Source organism: Mirounga angustirostris, unplaced genomic scaffold (assembly GCF_029215605.1).
Source record: "Mirounga angustirostris isolate CCGP_5_RB_7025 unplaced genomic scaffold, mMirAng1.0.hap1 SCAF_15, whole genome shotgun sequence".
NCBI classification, from domain to species: Eukaryota; Metazoa; Chordata; class Mammalia; order Carnivora; family Phocidae; genus Mirounga; species Mirounga angustirostris.
This window is the reverse complement of record NW_026991723.1, coordinates 32,175,321-32,194,717: the sequence shown is the minus strand read 5'-3', so window position 1 is coordinate 32,194,717 and position 19,397 is coordinate 32,175,321. Positions and strand designations below refer to the sequence as shown.

At 40.2% G+C, this 19,397-nt stretch overlaps 1 protein-coding gene across 2 annotated transcripts in view; it reads left to right on the top strand.

Annotated features, from left to right (window-relative positions):
* Positions 1-19,397, top strand: part of GLDC (glycine decarboxylase) — a 99,164-nt gene that overhangs the window by 38,345 nt on the left and 41,422 nt on the right. For both annotated transcript variants that reach the window (XM_064578948.1, XM_045882399.3), the window contains exons 8-15: positions 1,660-1,756; positions 6,719-6,824; positions 8,434-8,573; positions 9,122-9,202; positions 11,593-11,690; positions 12,394-12,478; positions 12,640-12,681; positions 14,061-14,203. In XM_064578948.1, the coding sequence (XP_064435018.1) occupies positions 1,660-1,756; positions 6,719-6,824; positions 8,434-8,573; positions 9,122-9,202; positions 11,593-11,690; positions 12,394-12,478; positions 12,640-12,681; positions 14,061-14,203 (792 nt within the window). The remainder of the gene's footprint in view (positions 1-1,659; positions 1,757-6,718; positions 6,825-8,433; positions 8,574-9,121; positions 9,203-11,592; positions 11,691-12,393; positions 12,479-12,639; positions 12,682-14,060; positions 14,204-19,397) is intronic.

The following is a 19,397-nucleotide window of genomic DNA, read 5'->3' as shown; positions in this document are numbered from 1 at the left end:
TACACATTGTAATCCACATTATTTCCTAGAGGCCTGCTACTTGTTTGTTCTAGTAATTTCTAAATGTACTTTCTCAAGTGCTTCTCATTGATACACCTCCTCAGATTAAGAATTTAGATGAATGTCATGATTATTACTGGGGAAATTTAGCATGCCCTTTTAGACCTTACAAAGAAGTTAGACTTACTAGCCCAAGTGAATAGTCTATATTAGTGAATAATTTGAATCTTTGAAATGCAACTTATCACATAATAGCAAGAGGCACCTCGCTTTTTAGTGTAAAAATAAGTTTCTTCAAGTATTCTTACATTTGTTTCTTTCAGTGATGTATCTTCACCAGGTAAGATGAGGCAGAAAGTTTTCTAATTAAAAAGAATTTAATATATTAATTATTGTCTGCTGATTTTTTAAAAAAGATTTTATTTATTTATTTGTCAGAGAGAGAGCACAAGTTGGGGAGAGGCAGGCTCCCTGCTCAGCAGGGAGCCTAATGTGGGGCTCCATCCCATGCATGACCTGAGTCAAAGGCAGATCCTTAACCGACTGATATACCCAGGTGCCCCTTTCTGCTGATTTTTATATTGAACTTCTTATCTTACTGAAAAAATGGACCCAGAGTTTGATGAAATAAAGGATAAGACTGTTGAATCTTTTCTTTTTTTAATTTTTAAATTTTTTAATTAATTTATTTTTAAGATTTATTTATTTATTTGTCAGAGAGAGTGAGTGAGCACAAGCAGGGGGAGTGGCAAGCAGAGGGAGAAGCAGGCTCTCCACTGAGCAAGGAGCCTGACTCGGGCCTCGATCCCAGGACTCTGGGATCATGACTGAGCCGAAGGCAGAGGCTTAACGACTGAGCCACCCAAGTGTCCCCAAATTCTTTTTTTGTTTTTTAAAGATTTATTTATTTGAGAGAGAGAGAGCACGAGTGGGAGGGACAGAAGGAGAGGGAGAGAGAATCTCAAGCAGACTCCCACTCTGAGTGAGGAGCCCTACTCAGGGCTTGATCCCACGACCCTAAGATCATGACCTGAGCTAAAACCAGGAGTCTGTTGCTTAACCCACTGCACCACCCAGGGCCCCCTATCCAAATTCTCAATTGTATTAGGAAAGAAGGAAAATTTTTCTTAGAGACAAGTGGTAAGATTATTAACATTCTTTTTTTAAGTTCTTAAATTCCAGTTAACATACAGTGCAATACTAATTTCAGGTGTACAATTTATTGATTCAACACATTCTTTTTCTTTGTAGCAGTACAGTTGCTTTAGATTCCAGGGCAGAAGTTGACTCCTTTGTCAGATATTTCCCTTTTTTCTGTGTCTGCCAAGATGCTCACAGTGAAATTTAATCTTCCCTAAGTTTAATTTTAAATTGAATCCTCATTCACCATCATTATATTAGTCTGGGTAATTCCAGGGAAGTTTCCTTTCAAGATTGCTGGTCTTTCTGTGTATATCTCAGTTCTTCCCTCAAAGTATATACTAAAAATTAGTAGTCCTATTTAGAACAGGATGGCTTAAGAATTGTTTCTTTATGGCCTTGCAGCCAAATATATTTCTGGGTTCCCTTCAATCTGGGAAGGAAAGAAACAGGTCCCTTTGTGACCACCCTTGGTGCTATGATCATATATGTTAACTAGATGTTTTATTCTTGGGCCAGAGATGCCACTGGGAAAGAAGTGTACCGTCTTGCTCTTCAAACCAGGGAACAGCACATCCGGAGAGACAAGGCTACTAGCAACATCTGTACAGCTCAGGTAGGTCACATGCCTGCTTTGCCCACTAAACCCTTTATAATCTACAGAAATGAGCTGCTCATGCATTCACTCGATTGTTAATTCATTCGTTCACCACCTACTGACCAGTGTGTACATCAGAAGTGGTGTCATCTTATTGATAGAGAAGCCCTGTGGTCTTGTCAGAACCAAAATACGATGCATTTTCCTGGAGCTCTGTGTATGGATATACTGCATACGTCAGTGTTTCTAGCATTCTTGGCCATCGGGCCAGGTCCATTATGGGTGGTGGGTGATTGGGCACCTTCTCTTAAGGTTGAAATGGAAGCCCTCTAGGAATGTGGTGAGGGAGGCAATGTGACTGTGCTTGAGGGGGTGACCAAGATTGACCCGTTGGTGGTGGTTGTGGGATACTCTTACTGGGGACTCAGGACAGGCATTCGTGAAAGGATGGACTAAAAGAGGAGGAGCTTCCTAAGTTCCTGACGATTCTGGAAGTTGCCCAGGGCTCAGGTCAGAGGAAGGAGTGTTTGAGACCAAGTTTCTAGGCTTAGGTGGAGGACTCTTCCTGAGCATCCAATCCATTCTAGGTCCATCTTCTCCATTCAGGGTAAGAGAAAGAGATCTTACCAACACCTCAGTGGGCAATATGGTGCTTTTTTTCTCTCAGGGCACTGGTTCAAAGCACCACCACCAGGTTTTAGACTCTCCAGGGGCAGTAGATGATAAGGTCTTCTTATATTTGGTTCTCTAGCCGGTGGTCTTTGGACTAGTTTCCTCACTAGGTTTTCTTGTCTTATTTGTTGCCTCAAAAAGGTGGCTGCTTCTTTTTAGCCAAGAGCTCTTTCTTTCATCACAGGAAGGAGCCAGCTGTCAAGAGCTTTTCCTCTGTTGACAGCAAATTGAACTTTACATGATGCTATTACTTTCCATAGTTTACCCTTCATTTGTTGAATTCCCTGCTTATATATTTCTCCTTCCTGTGCAGCTGATTGCTCCTGTCTTGCTCTTTCTGCTCATGTTCTTCCAAAAGGTGCCTGTCTGGTTATAAATGCATTAAGGAGTTTTCTGCTTCAATGTTTGAAATTAATTTTACAGGTGAATTTGGGCTGAACAAAGGCCTCTTTTTCAGCAATTATTAAAGTGATGCTTGCCTTGGAAATAGTGCAACTCTGTCTTTTGATTTTTTTTTTTTAAAGATTTATTTATTTATCTTAGAGAAAGAGTGAGGGAGGCGAAGGGGCAGAGGGAGACAAGAGAGAGAATCCCAAGCAGATTCCACGCTGGGTGTGAAACCCGATGTGGTGCTCAATCCCAGGAACCTGACATCATGATCTGAGCTGAAAGCAAGAGTCAGACGCTTAACCGACTGCGCCACCCAGGTGCCCCTGTCTTCTCTGATTTTTATCTTCTTATTCTGGAGAACTTCCAGCTATCCATTGTCTATTTCATTTCATGAGTTTCTTTTCATAATTGGTTGCATAAAGCAGTTGCTCATAATTCCAGGGTCATTGTCTATAAGCATACAATTAATCTTTTTTTTTGCAATTAATCTTTTTTGTTAGGAGATGACTGATATCTTTTGAGATGCTCCTTGAGCACTATATGCCTTTAACTCCAGCCTTCTGCTTCTTTAGCCACTGCTCTGTGTTCTCATGGCTGCCCCTTTTCTCTTGAGCATAATAGGCTCCACAATCGAGTTTTAGTTTTGCATTGTTGGTGGTACAAAGCTCTCTGAAAGTGTGTTATTGAATTCTTTTTTAAAATTCTTTCTATAAACTTGTGATATTTCACAGATATCTGAACTTGCATCACGTCCTGTTCTTTATGTTTTCTTATTTCTTGGGTTCTACCACCACAAGCAATTTTTTCATTAGCTTTCTCTGAAGTCAGTTGTGTTGAGGTGTAATCTGCATTTCATTAACTCTTCAGTGAGCTGTAACTCCCCATAAAATTTGCTCATTTAAAGTATACAGTTCAGTGGTTTTTAGTATTTTTGTGAAGTTGTGCAACCATCACTAGCATTTCATTTCTGAACATTCTCATCACCCCAAAAGGAAACCTGTTCCCATGAAGCAATCACTCCCCATCCTTCTCCCCTCCCTGCAGCCCCTGGGAGCCACTAATCTACTTTCTTCCTATATGTATTTGCCTATTCTGGACATTCATACAAATGGGATTTTACAATATGTGGCCTTTTGTGCCTGGCTTCTTTCACTTAGTATACTGATTTCAAGGTTTATCCATATTGTGGTATGAATCAGTACTTCCTTTTTTTTATGGCTGAGTATTATCCTATTGTATGGACATACCACATTTTGTTTATCCATTCATCAAGTGATGGATATTTGGGTTGTTTCCACTTTAAGTATTTTGAATAAAGCTGCTATGCACATTCATGTACAAGATTTTATGGGGTCATATGTTTTCAGTTCTCTTAGGTATATACCCAGAAGTAGAATTACTAGGCCATATTAGTAACCTAAATTGAACTTTCTGAAGAACTTCAGACTGTATTCCAAAGGGGCTTCATCATTTTGTATTCCCTCTACCAGCGTTTGAGGGTTGTAATTTCTCCACATTTTCACCAGTGCTTGTTATTGCCTGTCTTTTTAGTTATAGCCATCCTAGCGAGTATGAACTGATATCTCATTGTGGTTTTAGTATGCATTTCCCTTATAACTAATGATTTCGAGCAACTTTTAATCATGAGCTTTTGATTACTCTTATTTTTTATTACTTTATTTGTATACTAATTATATTAAGTTTGTCCAAGTTATCCAGGAAATTTGAATTTTCTTGGTCTTCATTTCTCTGAACTTCCTTTGGAGTTCTAATTCCTTTCTGAGATTTCTAAAAATGATTCTATACTTGTCATCAGTTTGTTGGCCAGTCACTTGATACAGTCTCCTCTTTGTAGAAAAGAATCATCTCTACATTAAAAAGGGATATGAACCAACTTATACAGGGTTGTTGTGATAAGAGGATTCCAGAGGATTCTGTGAATATCAGGCCTGAGTTTCTATTCCCCAGCAGTAGTCATAAGCATTTGGATACACAGTGTCATGTATTGTTTGACTTGCCCTCTCCATAGCTGGAATGTGTTGTAGTGCTTCTGTATATATTTCTAATTGTTATACAGAGTCCACAAAGCTTCTATACTCTCTTGGGGAATTTTGGTCCAAGAAAGTCTACTTCTGTGTTCTTAGATATCTTCTTCTGCTTCTTCTTTTTTTAGAGAGGGAAAGAGAGGAGAGGGAGAAAAGGAATCTTAAGCAGGCTCTGTGCTCAGTGCGTAGCCTGACTCGGGGCTTGATCTCAAAATCCTGAGATCATGACCTGAGCCAAAATCAAGAGTCAGATGCTTAACTGACTGAGCCACCCAGGTGCCCCAGATTTCTTCCTTTCCTCTGCATTTTCTTTGACTGTTGGCTTCACTTTCTGGCATCTTTTTTTTTTTTTTTTTTGTCAGAGAGAGAGTGAGAGAGAGCACAAATAGAGGGAGCAGCAAGGCAGAGGGAGAAGCAGGCTCCCTGCTGAGCAAGGACCCCAATGTGGGATTCAATCCCAGGACCCTGGGAACATGACCTGAGCTGAAGGCAGATGCTTAACTGACTGAGCCACCCAGGCATCCCTTTCTGGCATCTTTTGAGAACTGTTTCTTGTTTTGCAGTGGTCCCATGGCTGAGAAGATGTGTACCGAACAAAATAGATCCAATATTGAATATCAGCCAACTTAAAAGCATTGTGTTTCTCAGGTGCCTTTCCCACTCTGTGGTGATTGGCTGTGAAGATGACCACATTAGGAGAAAATTCACACTAGTGGGACTGAAAACTTCAGAGTTTATGGTGCTGGACCAGTAAAATGGGAGTGGCAGTGGGAGAACAGAATAGGCTGGGCAGGGTAGGAATCTGAGACCTGAGTTGGGACCAGTTTCCTGGGAAGTAGGGATGATATTGCATGGTTAGAAGATTGCTTATTGGCAGGATCTAGGGTGATAAAGCAAATGAGGGATGGGACCAAGAGGAAGAGAAGCATGAGGTGGGCCTCCATCATTTTTTGCCACATTGTCACTCGTTTTAGTATCTTATCCTAGCTATCTTCTTTTATCTTCTTCCTTGACTCAACATGCCATCACAGTGGGTTCTTTTCTTGTTCCCCATGCAGGACTTCCTCACTGAAGCATTGCTGTCTGTGCCCCTTATCTCTGAGAGATTCCAGTGCCATTCCTTTCTATTTTCTGTCACACAAAACACACGCTTCCCTGTAAATGTTCTTGTGAAACCTCAATCCCGAAACCTCAAGGGAGATATCTTTACCTGAGAAAGTGACCTTGCTGTGAACAGGGAATAGCCAATAGGTGCTGATATTCTCTAATACATGTCCTGCCAATTCATTTTGGTTTTATCGCCCTGTGTCCTGCATTTTCATTTTTGGTAGTCCTTTCCCACACAATATTCATTCATCCATTGGCTGGCTGAAATTCAGCTTCTAGGGCTTTATTTAAGTTCTCAGTATAATTGTGTTCCCTGAGTTCTTGTATATTTGTAAATTGTTTGTTGCTTTTATCCTTGAATTGTTTGATTGATATAAAATTCTTGGATCTCACTTCTTTTCCCCTGACACCTTTATTACTCCGCTGTCTTCCTACATGAAATACTGCTCCTCGATGTTTAATGACATCCCCATCTTCCCTCTTATGGGTGATATGATTATATTACATGGATGAAAGTCCTCCTTTATAGTGGTCAAATCTGAAAGTTTAGTATCGTGACTCCAGGGTGTCTTGGATACTGTGTTTGCCCCTGAGATAGGCAGGTTATAAATCATCCCCCACTATCATAGAGAAAGCAGGAAATCTGATCACTTTTTTTGTCCCTGTTTTCAGTTGTGGCATTTCAAGTCAAAATAATACTCCTTCCCACTAACTGTCTTCATCGCATTGTTGAACATGATTCCTTAAATGTTCTTTGTTGTTTTAGGCTCTCTTGGCAAACATGGCTGCCATGTTTGCAATCTACCATGGTTCCCATGGGCTGGAGCATATCGCTAGGAGGGTACATAATGCCACTTTGATTTTGTCTGAAGGTGAGTCACTTCATAACAAGACTGATAAACCTGAGTAAGTAAAATAGAAAACTCAGTGTATGTCCAATACTGTATACAAAATTGAAAGTCAAATAAGAAAATATTTCGCCATTTCTGATAGACTGAGTGTTAAAATTTTTAATATGGAGATCTCTTACTTGCTCCCCAACTCCATAAACAAGAGGGATGATCACTCAGAGAAAAATGGGCAAAAGACATTAAGTGTAATTTTATTTTTTTATTTTTTTAAGATTTATTTATTTTATTTTAGAGAGAGAGAACCAGGGGGAGGGGCAGATGGAGAGGGAGAGAGAGTCTTAAAGCACAGAGCCTGACACAGAGCTCAATCTCACAACCCTGAGATCACAACCTGAGCTGAAACAGAGTCAGAAGCTTAACCGACTACATCCCCCAGGTGCCTGAGTGTAATTTTAAAAGAAGTAAATATACAAATAAATGGCCAGTAAACATAAAATTTTAACCTTACTATTAAGGAAATGTAAATTGAAACAATAGTGTTTTTCCCATTACATTGGTAAAGATTAAAAAGAATGCTGATGTTGGTATAAATTTTTTTTAAAGATTTTTTTCTATTTATTAGAAAGAAAGAGGGAGAACACAGGCGGAGAGTAAGAGGGAGAAGCAGACTCCCTGCTGAGCAGATAGCCAGATGTGGGACTCGATCCCAGGACCCTAAGATCATGCCCTGAGCTGAAGGTAGACACTCAACTGACCGAGCCACCCAGGCGCTCATGTTGGTATAACTTTCATGAGGGCATGTAAGCAGTACATATCAAAAGCTTTTAAAATGCGCCGACAGTTTGAATAAAAAATTCTACTTCTAGAAATGTATCTAAAGGAAATAATCACCTAAGGATGTAAAGGGTATCCATTGAAACATTGTTTATAATACCACAATCTTAGAAACAGCCTAAATGTTCAGTAATAAGTGATTAAATTATTTTACATGCATATATTTGAATATTATACCACCATTAAAAATAATGACATGGATATCGATCTGTAGAAAAGCAAAATGTTCTTTATGTATTACAAATTTTTTAAAGTGTAAAGAAATATGTGATATCTCTCTCTTTCTCTCTCTCACACACACACACCCCAATTCTAGAGTAATATACACTAAATTGTAACCAGTGATTATTTCTGTATGGTGATTATGGTGATTTTTCTTTTTTTATATGTATTTATTTCATAATATTCTATAGCATAGTGACAAACTTTTAATTTCTTTTAAAAAAAAAAAGCAGCTATCAAAACACTGGCTAAAATCAGGAACAGACTATAGTTAAAATTCACCTCTTGGGGCCCCTGGATGGCTCAGTCAGTTAAGCATCCTACTCTTGATTTCAGCTCAGGTCATGATCTCAGGATCCTGCAATTGAGCCCTGTGTTGGGCTCTGCGCTCAGCGCAGTCTGCTGGTCCCTCCCTCTACCCCCGCTCTTGTGTTCTTCCTAAAATAAGTAAGTAAATAAATAAAATCTTAAAAAAAAAAGAAAAAGAGTTTACCTCTTTACTTCTCTGTGAAAGGTCAGGGGCCGCAGAGCAGATTTCTGTGTTAGGGACTTGTGGCTTTCCTATCTTGTCTAGGTCTCAAGCGAGCAGGGCATCAACTCCAGCATGACTTGTTCTTTGACACTTTGAAGATTCAGTGTGGCTGCTCAGTGAAGGAGGTCTTGGACAGGGCCACTCAGCGGCAAATCAATTTTCGGCTCTTTGAGGATGGCACAGTTAAGTAAAACTTTTCCACTTTTTAAACTACTTTAAAGTTTCCTGACTTTTCTTAGTAAAAATTTTCTTCTTAAAAAAATCAGTATTGGAATTTGGGGCACAATCTATGTTTTTTAAACAATTTTCATTTCCCGCTTGGAACATTGTGACTTTCAAATAAAGGATAACTCATTCTTAGCTTTACTTAAGACTTTGTGTTTTCATGCATGGGACTCTTAGGCACATATTTTGCTCATAATACCCTTCACAATATGACTGTTGAAGGTAAAGACTATGATAAGTGATATAATAAATTAAGGTTAAGTATATCTGGTGACCTACCAGACCCACCAGACTGTTGGAGTCCAGAAGTGGCTCCTAGAACTCTAAACTTTGTAAAGTCTCAGACTCATCTAGTCCATGGGCCAACTCGGATACAAGGGCACCCAGATATCTTAGCATAACTGGGGGTCTTATCCAGCACCTTCCTCCCTTTGACTTCTCTTGGGGTTTCTCCACTGGTCTTGATGTTGGGCTGATGTTTTCCCTTTCATTTTCATTTCTGTAGCTTGGGATTTCTCTTGATGAAACAGTCAATGAAAAAGATCTGGATGACTTGTTGTGGATCTTTGGCTGTGAATCATCTGCAGTAAGTAAACTGAGAAGATGCATTTCTCATAATGACTGTTTGAGGTGTTGTCAAAGATGACTTTCCCTCTTGTGGCTCCGAGGGTGACACTGGGTGGCCTGCTGTTAAAATTATGCCACTGACCATCCCTGATAGCTGGTGGTCACTGCTGGGGGCCCCAGCTAGGACCTTACAGCCAGGCTATGTGGGAGGATTGTTAATGGTGTTTAATTAAAACTATCACTAACATGGAGAACCGTGACATTGGTGTCTTGGTTATGTCAGTTCTGGGAAAATACTTATTTATTGAACACCTAATATGTGGCAGGTACTATGTTAGGCCCTGAAGATGGTGGTGAATTAGACATGATTCCTGCCCCGACAGAGCTTATAGTCTAATGGGGACTCAGACATGCACAAGATTAAAATCCAGGTGATATCTTATGCTGGGTGTTGTCTGAAGATGCTCTGTGAGCACAGAAGAGGAGCTTCTCACCAAGACTTAGAGAAATTGTCCTAAGCTGAGTTCTGAATGATGAGTAGGAATTATCCAATCTAAGATGGCACAATTGAAGAACTAGGAAAATGGGGCCAGAGGTGTTCCAGACACTGGGAAAAGCAACAATAAAGGCTTAGAGGAGAAAGATTACAATGTGAACTTGGGGCAGTTCAGTGTGACTGAGTTGGTTTCTAAAGCAACGAATTAGCAGGGCCATGTGAGAGGAAAGGTTATAGTTCTGTGGAATGAAGATGACAGAGAAGCAGTCAGTAGCTACCTAAACCTGTGGCAAGATGTTAATCACAACACTCTATAGGGCCTGGTACACAGGAAGCACTCAGTAAATACTGTTGAATGAATCAATGGAAAGAAATGTTTCCCATACAGGTAGAAATAGGTTCCAGAGTGCTGACCGTGTGCTGAACGGTGCCATCCTGGTCGTCTATGTACTCTTTAAGAAGAGGACTTCAGTACCAGATAACAGTTGTAAATCATCAAAGAGATACCACACTGTTCTTTTTTAAGCCTTAATAAATAGGAGTGAATAAGCCATCTTCTCTCTAGAACTCTGCATTAAATTTAACCACAGGTTCCATGCATTTAAGGAATATTTATGGAGCACCCACTGAGGGCTCTAGATGGCTGTACTATCATGAGGAACAAGCCATGCATTTATATATTCTGGATATTAAACCCTTATCAGATATGATATGCAACATTTTTCCCATTCTGTGGGTTGTCTCAATGCTTGATAGTGTCCTTTGATATGCAAAAGTTTTTTAATTTTAATTGAAGTCCACTTTATTTACTTTTTCTTTTGTTACTCATGCTTTTGGTGTCATATTTGAGAAACAAAATCCAAATCCAAGATCATGCAGATTTGTGTCTGTTTTCTTCTAAGAGTTTTATACTTTTGGCTTTTAAATTTAGGTCCTTAGTTCACTTTGAGTTAGTTTTTGTATATGGTATAAGGTAAGGGTTTGACTTCATTCTTTTACATCTGGATATCCACTTTTCTCAGCAATTGTTTGTTGAAGGGATTATCCTTTTGCCCACTGAATGGTCTTGGCACATGTATTTTATTAGAATTGTTCTCACAGATAAAAGCACTGTCAAGTAAGAATACTTACTTGAGTGTTGTCATCATAACTGGTTTTTTAAAATATTTATTTATTCAAGAGAGAGAGAGCAATCACATGCATGGAGTTGGGAGTCAGAGGAGAGGGAAAGAGAGAATCTCAAGCAGACTCCCCGCTGAGTGTGGAGCCAGAAGCAGGGCTCAATCCCATGGCCCTGAGATCATGACCTGAGCCAAAATCAAGAGTTGGATGCTTAACTGACTGAGCCACCCAGGCGCCCCCATCATAACTTTTTTGATAGCCCTTTAAAATAACTTAATGTAGGGCGCCTGGGTGGCTCAGTTGGTTAAGCGACTGCCTTCGGCTCAGGTCATGATCCTGGAGTCCCAGGATCGAGTCCCGCATCGGGCTCCCTGCTCGGCAGGGAGCCTGCTTCTCCCTCTGACCCCCCCCCTCATGTGCTCTCTGTCTCTCTCATTCTCTCTGTCTCAAATAAATAAATAAAATCTTTAAAAAAAAATAAAATAACTTAATGTAACTTGCTTCATTACTCAAGGAACATGCAGGAGAAGTCTTGCCAGGGAGGGGGTGGCAATAAAAATTGTCATTTTTCCTCTTTTCCTCTGGCAAAGGTCAGTAGAACTTAGAAATGGTGCTCCGCCCAATTCATGACTCCTGATACCTGTTACCTCACCATGCCAGATGCCAGGGGGTTGGGCGGTGGTAATAGATCTCTAGTGCTTTGTCGGGGTACATGCCAACCAGAAGCCTGGATCTCCACATGTAGTTCCAGGCATGCTTTCCACTCTTTAGTCTGTGGTCTCTCCACACAGGAGCTGGTTGCTGAAAGCATGGGCGAGGAGCGGAGAGGTATTCCAGGGACTGCTTTCAAGAGAACTAGCTCTTTCCTCACACATCAAGTGTTCAACAGGTTTGTGTGGTTGTGTGCATTATGTGCTGTGGCTTGGGAGTACAATAGAGAGTGGCTGCTTTTTAAAAAATTTTAAAGATTTATTTATTTGAGAGAGAGAGCAAGTGATAGTGTGCAAGTTGGGGGAGGGGCAGAGGGAGAGAATCTCAAGCAGACTTCCTACTAAGCATGGAGCCCAACATGGGGCTTAATCTCATGACGCATCATGAGATCATGACCTGAGCCAAAACCAAGAGTGGGAGGCTCAACCGACTTAGCCATCCAGGTACCCATAGAGAGTGGCTTCTGGATCCAACTATGATATGGCTTGGGTTATTGTGGTTCAGCCATGGCTCACTAATAAACCAACGCCATAAGGATTCCATTCCTGATTGGCATACACGTTGGCAGTGTAACCCCTAAGCCCACTTGTCAGGAAGAGAGGTTTGGATGCATGGTTTATAGGCTGAAGTTCATACCCAGGAACTCAACATAGTCCTCTTCCCAACCTCCTCTCCTGCCCACAGAAGCTTCTTGTCCTACTGCATCCCCTGAGGTTCGTGGGGGTTCCATGCCCTTCCCTCTGATGCTTTGTTGGCATGTTGCCCGTGGCTCAATTTGATCTGTATTTTGAAGGTAGATCTGTGTGTCTTATATTTCAGGAGGATGTATATGGACTCTTATCCCATTATAATGCCCCAAATCATGTGTTTTGTGTTCACAGCTATCACTCAGAAACAAATATTGTGCGATATATGAAGAAATTGGAAAACAAAGACATTTCCCTTGTTCACAGCATGATTCCGCTGGTAATTGTTGTCTTTGTTCTTACCTCTAACCCCAACCCTGGTCTCACCTCTTTGGCTTGCAGCTACATGCTGCAAGAGGGATGGAGGGGTGGCCATTTGGGGAGATCAGAGGGTCAAGAGGAAATCACTAATGTGATACATTTTGGATATGCTTCTTAAAGGGGTCCTGTACCATGAAGCTCAACAGCTCATCTGAACTCGCAGTAAGTAGGACACTTCTCTTAAGAGGGAACTTAGTGGGAGCAGTGTTCTAGCTTGTACATAATTAGATAACTAGAGAAAGCTACTGGGACTGATTTAATAACTACCTGAATAATTATTTACCTTGCTATTCTTTTTTTTTTAAGATTTTATTTATTTATTTGAGTGAAATAGAGAGCTTGAGTGGGCAGGGAAGGGCAGAGGGAAAGGGAGATGCAGGCTCCCCACTGAGCAGGGAGCCTGATGCTGGGCTCAATCCCAGGACCCTGAGATCATGACCTGAACTGAAGGCAGATGCTTAACCAGCTGAGCTACCCAGGCACCCCCATCTTTATGTTGCTATTCAACAATCTTAGGAGAAACCCCAATTTTATCGCAACTTGATCATTTAAGTTTGAGTAAAATTATCTGAAACTAATATTATATGTTAATTAATTGAATTTAAATTAAAATAATTAAATATATAATATTCATGCCTTCCTATTCCCTATTTATAGATTCATGCCTTCCTATCCCCTATTTATAGATTCATGCCTTCCTATCCCCTATTTATTTGTTTTAGTATAGATTTTATTTTTAAGTAATCTTAAAAATCTTGAACTCACAACCCTGAGACCAAGAGTCAAATGTCTACTGACTAAGCCAGCCACATGCCACTCCTATTCCCCCCTTTAAACCTGCAATGCTTTTATCAACTTGTAGTTGTTAAGCTCAGTAGAATTCAGAACCTTAAGCCTTCTTTCTAGAAATCCATTCACAGTGCGAGAAGGGTAGAGACTGGAGGTTTTCATTTATGTCTTGTGTCAACAGAAGATTTGTGTAACCTGCTCTTGTGGTTGGTAAGTATCTCTCCTAGGCTAGGATCCATTTTAGCAAAACTATCTTCTTCCTTTTTTTCCATAGGATTATTCTGATATGACAAATCACATCAGACAAAGGAAATCACTTTATATTGTGATTGGAAGCATTTTCCCCATTTCCTTTTGTTTTTGTCTTGTTCTGAGAATAAATACGTGTGCTGTATAAGAGTCCAAGTAAATCATACGTGAAACAACTCACTGGGTTTCATGGATATAAATCTATTTTAGGGACTTTTTGTTCCTGAAAAGATAGAAAAAGTTTATATTTTTGTGTAAATTCCCTTTCTAGGCCTTTCTGACCCACTTATAAAATGAAGGCAGTAATAGTACTTACCTGGTAAGATTGTGGTGAGATTTAATGAATTAATGTATTTAAAGTGCTTAAAACAGTGCCTGGCACATAGTAAATACTCTTTGTGCTAGCTAGTGCTATACTCATCATCATCATTATTAAAGTTTACTATTGTTATTACTATTACAATTGTACATATGCATGTGTTTTCTCCCCTGTTGCTCTTCAGCCTATCACATGGAAAGAATTTGCAAACATCCACCCATTTGTGCCTCTGGACCAAGCTCAAGGGTATCAGCAACTTTTCCAAGAGCTTGAGAAAGACTTATGTGAACTCACGGGCTATGACCGAATCTCCTTCCAGCCTAACAGGTAAGAGATTTCTTCTCCTGTCTTTTAGCTATCTCTTGTGGTATAATACCCACCCCCAAAATTTTGAGGCTTGAAATGACAATTTCGTATCATTCTGAGAGTTGAGTAGACAGTTCAACTCCACTGACTGGGGTGGATGGCTAGAATATCCAATAAGTAGCGACATTCACATAGATGGCAAGTTAATGATGGAGCCCAGTTGAGGATGTTGACCTGGGCCGTGGTTCTTATTCATGTAGCCCTCTCCATGTGGTTGCTTGAGCTTCATTCGTCCTGGAATGATGTCTAGGTTTAAAGTGGAGTGTTCCATGATGGAAGAATGTGGAAGCTACAAAACCCCTTAAGGCTCAGACTCTGAAGTTTCACAGCATGACTTCCAGAGCATTCTATCTGTTAAAGCAAGTGACAGGGCCAGCCCAGTTTGAATGCAGGAGGGGACAATACATGGGTGTGAATGTCCAGAGTTGTGTTTCATTGTGGGCCATCTTTGGAAACTAGTTACTATATCCATCAATGACATAGCATTAGAATTAGAATCAAGTACACATGTTAACTCCTAACAAGCAGCAACATCTCAATCCAGTAGGGTCAGGAGAACCTAGAGCCTGGTTTGTGCTGTCACTAACTTTGAAAGTTCCCTGCTCCTCTTCTGGCCTCTGTTTCTTTATCTGTAAAGTAAAAACTCTGAAGAACAGTTGACTTTAAAAAAAATTTTTTTTTTAATTTATTTTTTGACAGAGAGAGGGAACATAAGCAGGGGGAGTGGGAGAGGGAGAAGCAGGCTTCCCTAAGAGCATGGAGCCCGATGTGGGGCTCGATCCCAGAACCCTGGGATTATGACCTGAGCTGAAGGCAGACGTGCAACCCACTGAGCCACCCAGGCGCCCCAAACAGTGACTTTTTTTTAAAAGCAGAGGGCTCTAGCAACATTTCTTGGGTGCTTGTTAAAAATACAAATGTCTGTGTCCCACTCTAGGCCTACTGATCATAATCTCCAGGGTTTAGGACTAAGAAACCATATTTTTAAGAAGCAAACAAATAAATGATTCTGATATACAGCCAGTTTGGAATCCACTGGGTTTTCGATCTGTCTTCATGGGAATAGAGAGATAGGTGGATAGACAAACACTTTCATCAGCATGAATTCACATTTAACTATCTTCAGAAGAGTTGCGTTTCTGCCAAGGGATTCTCCACAAGAAGTGTAATTCTCCACCAGCAGCCTCAGCATTGACATCACCCAGGAGCTTGTTAGAAATGTAGACTTCAAGATACAAAAATCAAATGATTTTTTTAAAAGATTTATTTATTTGAGGGTGGGGAGTGGCAGAGGGAAAATCTTCAAGCAGACTCCCCGCCAAGCGAGAAGCCCGACTGGGGGCTCGATCTCACAACCTTGAGATCATGACCTGAGCCAAAATCAAGAGTTGGAGGCTTAACCAACTGTACCACCGAGGCGCCCCAAAAATCAAATGATTTTAAAACTGGGACATTTATCATCTCACTCTCTGAAACAGAAAGTAATCAGATCTTAGCTACAATCAAGCCCTACCTCCTGTTTGGTAACATAAGCTATACAGCAAAGTCATGCACTTTGTGAAAACAGTATATCCTATAAAATACAAACCCTTTAAGATGGGGGCATATGGCAAATGAAAGGACACAGAGCTCTTTTAATAGTAGCCTCTCAAATGCTGATTTTATAAATAGGAAGGAATGACATTCATGAAAGTCTGGCTTCATACCTTCATTAAAACATCATCAAGCCCCTCCCCCTTTTTAAAGGAAGAGAGGAACCTGAGTGAATTATTAATCTGAGGCAATAAACCTTAATTAAATGTTGAAAATGAAGAAACTTCGCCCTCTAGTGATGGAATATGATTACATCGTCTGTGTCATATAGGAGAGTAATTGTTAAGGACTATTTTAACTCTTAAGTCATTAGCTTTTGCAGCTCATTGAGGGCCCAGCCAGGGTCCTGAAAGACTGACCTAAGGATGAGGAAGCTTGCCTTCCCTTAAAGCAATGGTTCCCAACCCTGGCTGGAAATTGGAGTCATGTGGTGAGTTTATAAAAAGGTTCTGGTGTCCATATCACAATCCCAGATTGAATTATAATCTTGATAGGGAAAGACTGGGGTGAGGGAAGGGACACAGGCTTGAGTATGTCTTTAAAGCTTCTCAGGTGATTCCAGTTTGAAGGCGAGGGTAAGAACCACTGTCAAAGAAGTTTCTCTGTTGTTTTTCTTACTATACATAATGCTCTTTCTCTGTCCTGCTCTCCTCACTCATGTGATTGGCAGTGAGATTCAGTACTCCATCTCAGTTTTGTAGGAGGGAAGGAGATGGTTATTAGGATGTCATTTCTGTCAGTGATGCCTTCTCCACCTTCACAGATTCCCAGATATGACACTCATTGTCAAGACCGATTTGAAAGTGACAGGAGCTGTGCCCAAAGTTGAGGCTTATTGAGGGATATTTCTGGTTCTTAGCAGAGGCTGCTGTGACAGATGAGGAAATGCCCTACTCTTTTGTTGGGAAGATAGACGATGCTTCCAGAGATTATTAAAGTTTGGGGAAAAGAGGAAGGGATGCACCATATATTGTCTGTGTAAGGATTTTGTTTTTTGTTTTTGTTTTTTTTTTTGTTTTTTTTTAAAGATTTTATTTATTTATTTGACAGAGAGAGACACAGCGAGAGAGGGAACACAAGCAGGGGGAGTGGGAGAGGGAGAAGCAGGCTCCCCGCAGAGCAGGGAGCCCGATGTGGGACTCGATCCCAGGACCCTGGGATCATGACCTGAGCCGAAGGCAGTCGTTCAACCAACTGAGCCACCCAGGCGCCCAGGATTTTGTTTTTATCTTGTTAAAACCCTCTTGGTTTATTTGTGCTAATCTCTCCACACGTGAATTATATATCCAGGTCTCATAATCTATATTCTAAGTATTATAATTAATTACCACAGGACTAACTGTTTAGTGGTTAGTTCATCATGATTTACTGCTGGCTAGTGACCACTCCAATCCAAGGTATTGTTGTAGGCTTCATATTTATTGTAAGAAGAAATACAAGTTTTCTTGAATATTCTGTACAGAGGGAGATTTACTGTATCATCTCAGCCACTGAAATTTAGAATTACTTCTAAAATATGGGGTGCAGTCGCAATTATCATCAAGGTACTATTTCCTGGTGTTTTCATTTATACCTAATTGGAGTTGGTCAGTATGTCTATAGAGTTCTAGAGGCTAGTCACCAAAAAGTTTTGCATCTAAAATTTCTTTTCCTTTTTTGTTATATGATATTTAAAAGATAAATATGGCAAAATTTTTAGGAAGTAGCATTAGTAATATTTTGCAACTCTAAAATTTTTTATTGTGGTAAAATACACATAACATGAAAATTTACCATTTTAACCATTTTTAAGAGTATAGTTCAATAGCATGAATTCACATTGTTTTGTAAGCTTCAGCACCATCCATCTCCAGAACTTTTTTATCTTCCCAGATCAAAGCTCTGTATCAGTTAAACAACAACTCCTCATTTCTCTCTTACCCCAGTCTCTGGCAACCATGATTTTATTTTCTGCTGCTACTAAATCAACTACTAGTTATGTCATGTAGGTGGAACTATATAATATTTGTCTTTTTGTATCTGGTGTATTTCACTTAGCATAATGTCTTTTTTTTTTTTTAAAGATTTTATTTATTTATTTGAGACAGAGAGAATGAGAGAGAGAGAGCACATGAGGGGGGGGAGGGTCAGAGGGAGAAGCAGACCCCCTGCCGAGCAGGGAGCCTGATGCGGGACTCGATCCAGGGACTCCAGGATCATGACCTGAGCTGAAGGCAGTCGCTTAACCAACTGAGCCACCCAGGCGCCCTAGCATAATGTCTTTATCCATGTTGTAGCATGCATCAACATTTCCTTTTATAGGCTGAATAATGTTCCCTTGTATGTGTGGACCACATTTTGCTTATCTCTGCCCATTGATGGACACTTGGGTTGTTTCCACCTTTTAGCTGTTGTGAATAATGTTGCTGTGAACATTGGTATACAAATACCTGAGTCCCTGGTTTTAATTCTTTTGGGTATATACTCAGATGTGACATTGCTGGATGTATGGTAACTCTGTTTAATTTTTTGAGGAATGGCCATACTGATTTATGTATCAATGCAGAGATATAGGTGGGAAAAGTTATCTGAAAAGAAGGACAGTTATCTCAAGGTGGTAGAACTTCAATACTTTTTGTCTTTAGGCCTTTTTAATTTTTTAATTTTAATTTTTCCCCTTCTTGTCCTTACACTTTTTTAGATTACTAAAAACTTTAACCATGATACATGTTAGTATGTAATATAAAAATAAGTTAATTTTATTGTGGGGAACATGCATATTATGAAACAATAACACAATGTAAGGATGCTTGCAAATTCATCTCTACGGTGGGTCTCCTGATCTCAGAGGATTTCTGCATCCCCTAATGGCATGATGAAGCTGGCTTCGACACTTGCCTGGGTTTGGAGGCAAACCATGTACTACCTCAGTCTTAGCAGTGACACAGTACTCAAACATAAAGTGAGAACGTCTTGTACCGTGGGCAAAGGAACCAAGCTCTGCAGAATAGAATGATATTTAACACCGAGTGCACTCATAACACAACTCTCTGGTTCTAAAATGCCTGTGTAGGAGAACAGTTTTCAGGCACGAACCTGAGTGTTCTGCATGTGGCCCTGACGGCTCCACCTCATCTTTGCTGCTGGACCCTTCCATACTATCTTCCGGTCCAGCAGAGATCTACATGATGCTCACAAAAGGCTATTGGTCTTTCTCTAATAGTTCCTACCTAGATATACACTGCCACAGAACCTTTCTCTTCAGTGGATTCTTTTTCTGAAAGGGAAGTCAGCAGCTCAAAGGAAAGGTTAGCATCCAGAATATGTGAGACCTCCAAACGGCTTCTTAGTCATGATGTAGGTTTCTCTCTCACACAGCAAGAAAGCAAACGCTGTTACTGATCTGACTGAGGTTTGATTGAGGAATGACTGATAATTATGGTTGATAAAGGATTTTATTATGATCAATTGTGGCATGAAATCTTTCATTCATGTAGCTAAACTTTTACTTGGTCTATTTCCTGGGACCGTTAGATTCCAAAAAGGTGTCTAAAAGACTTGAAACAAAAATGTCAAGAAACTT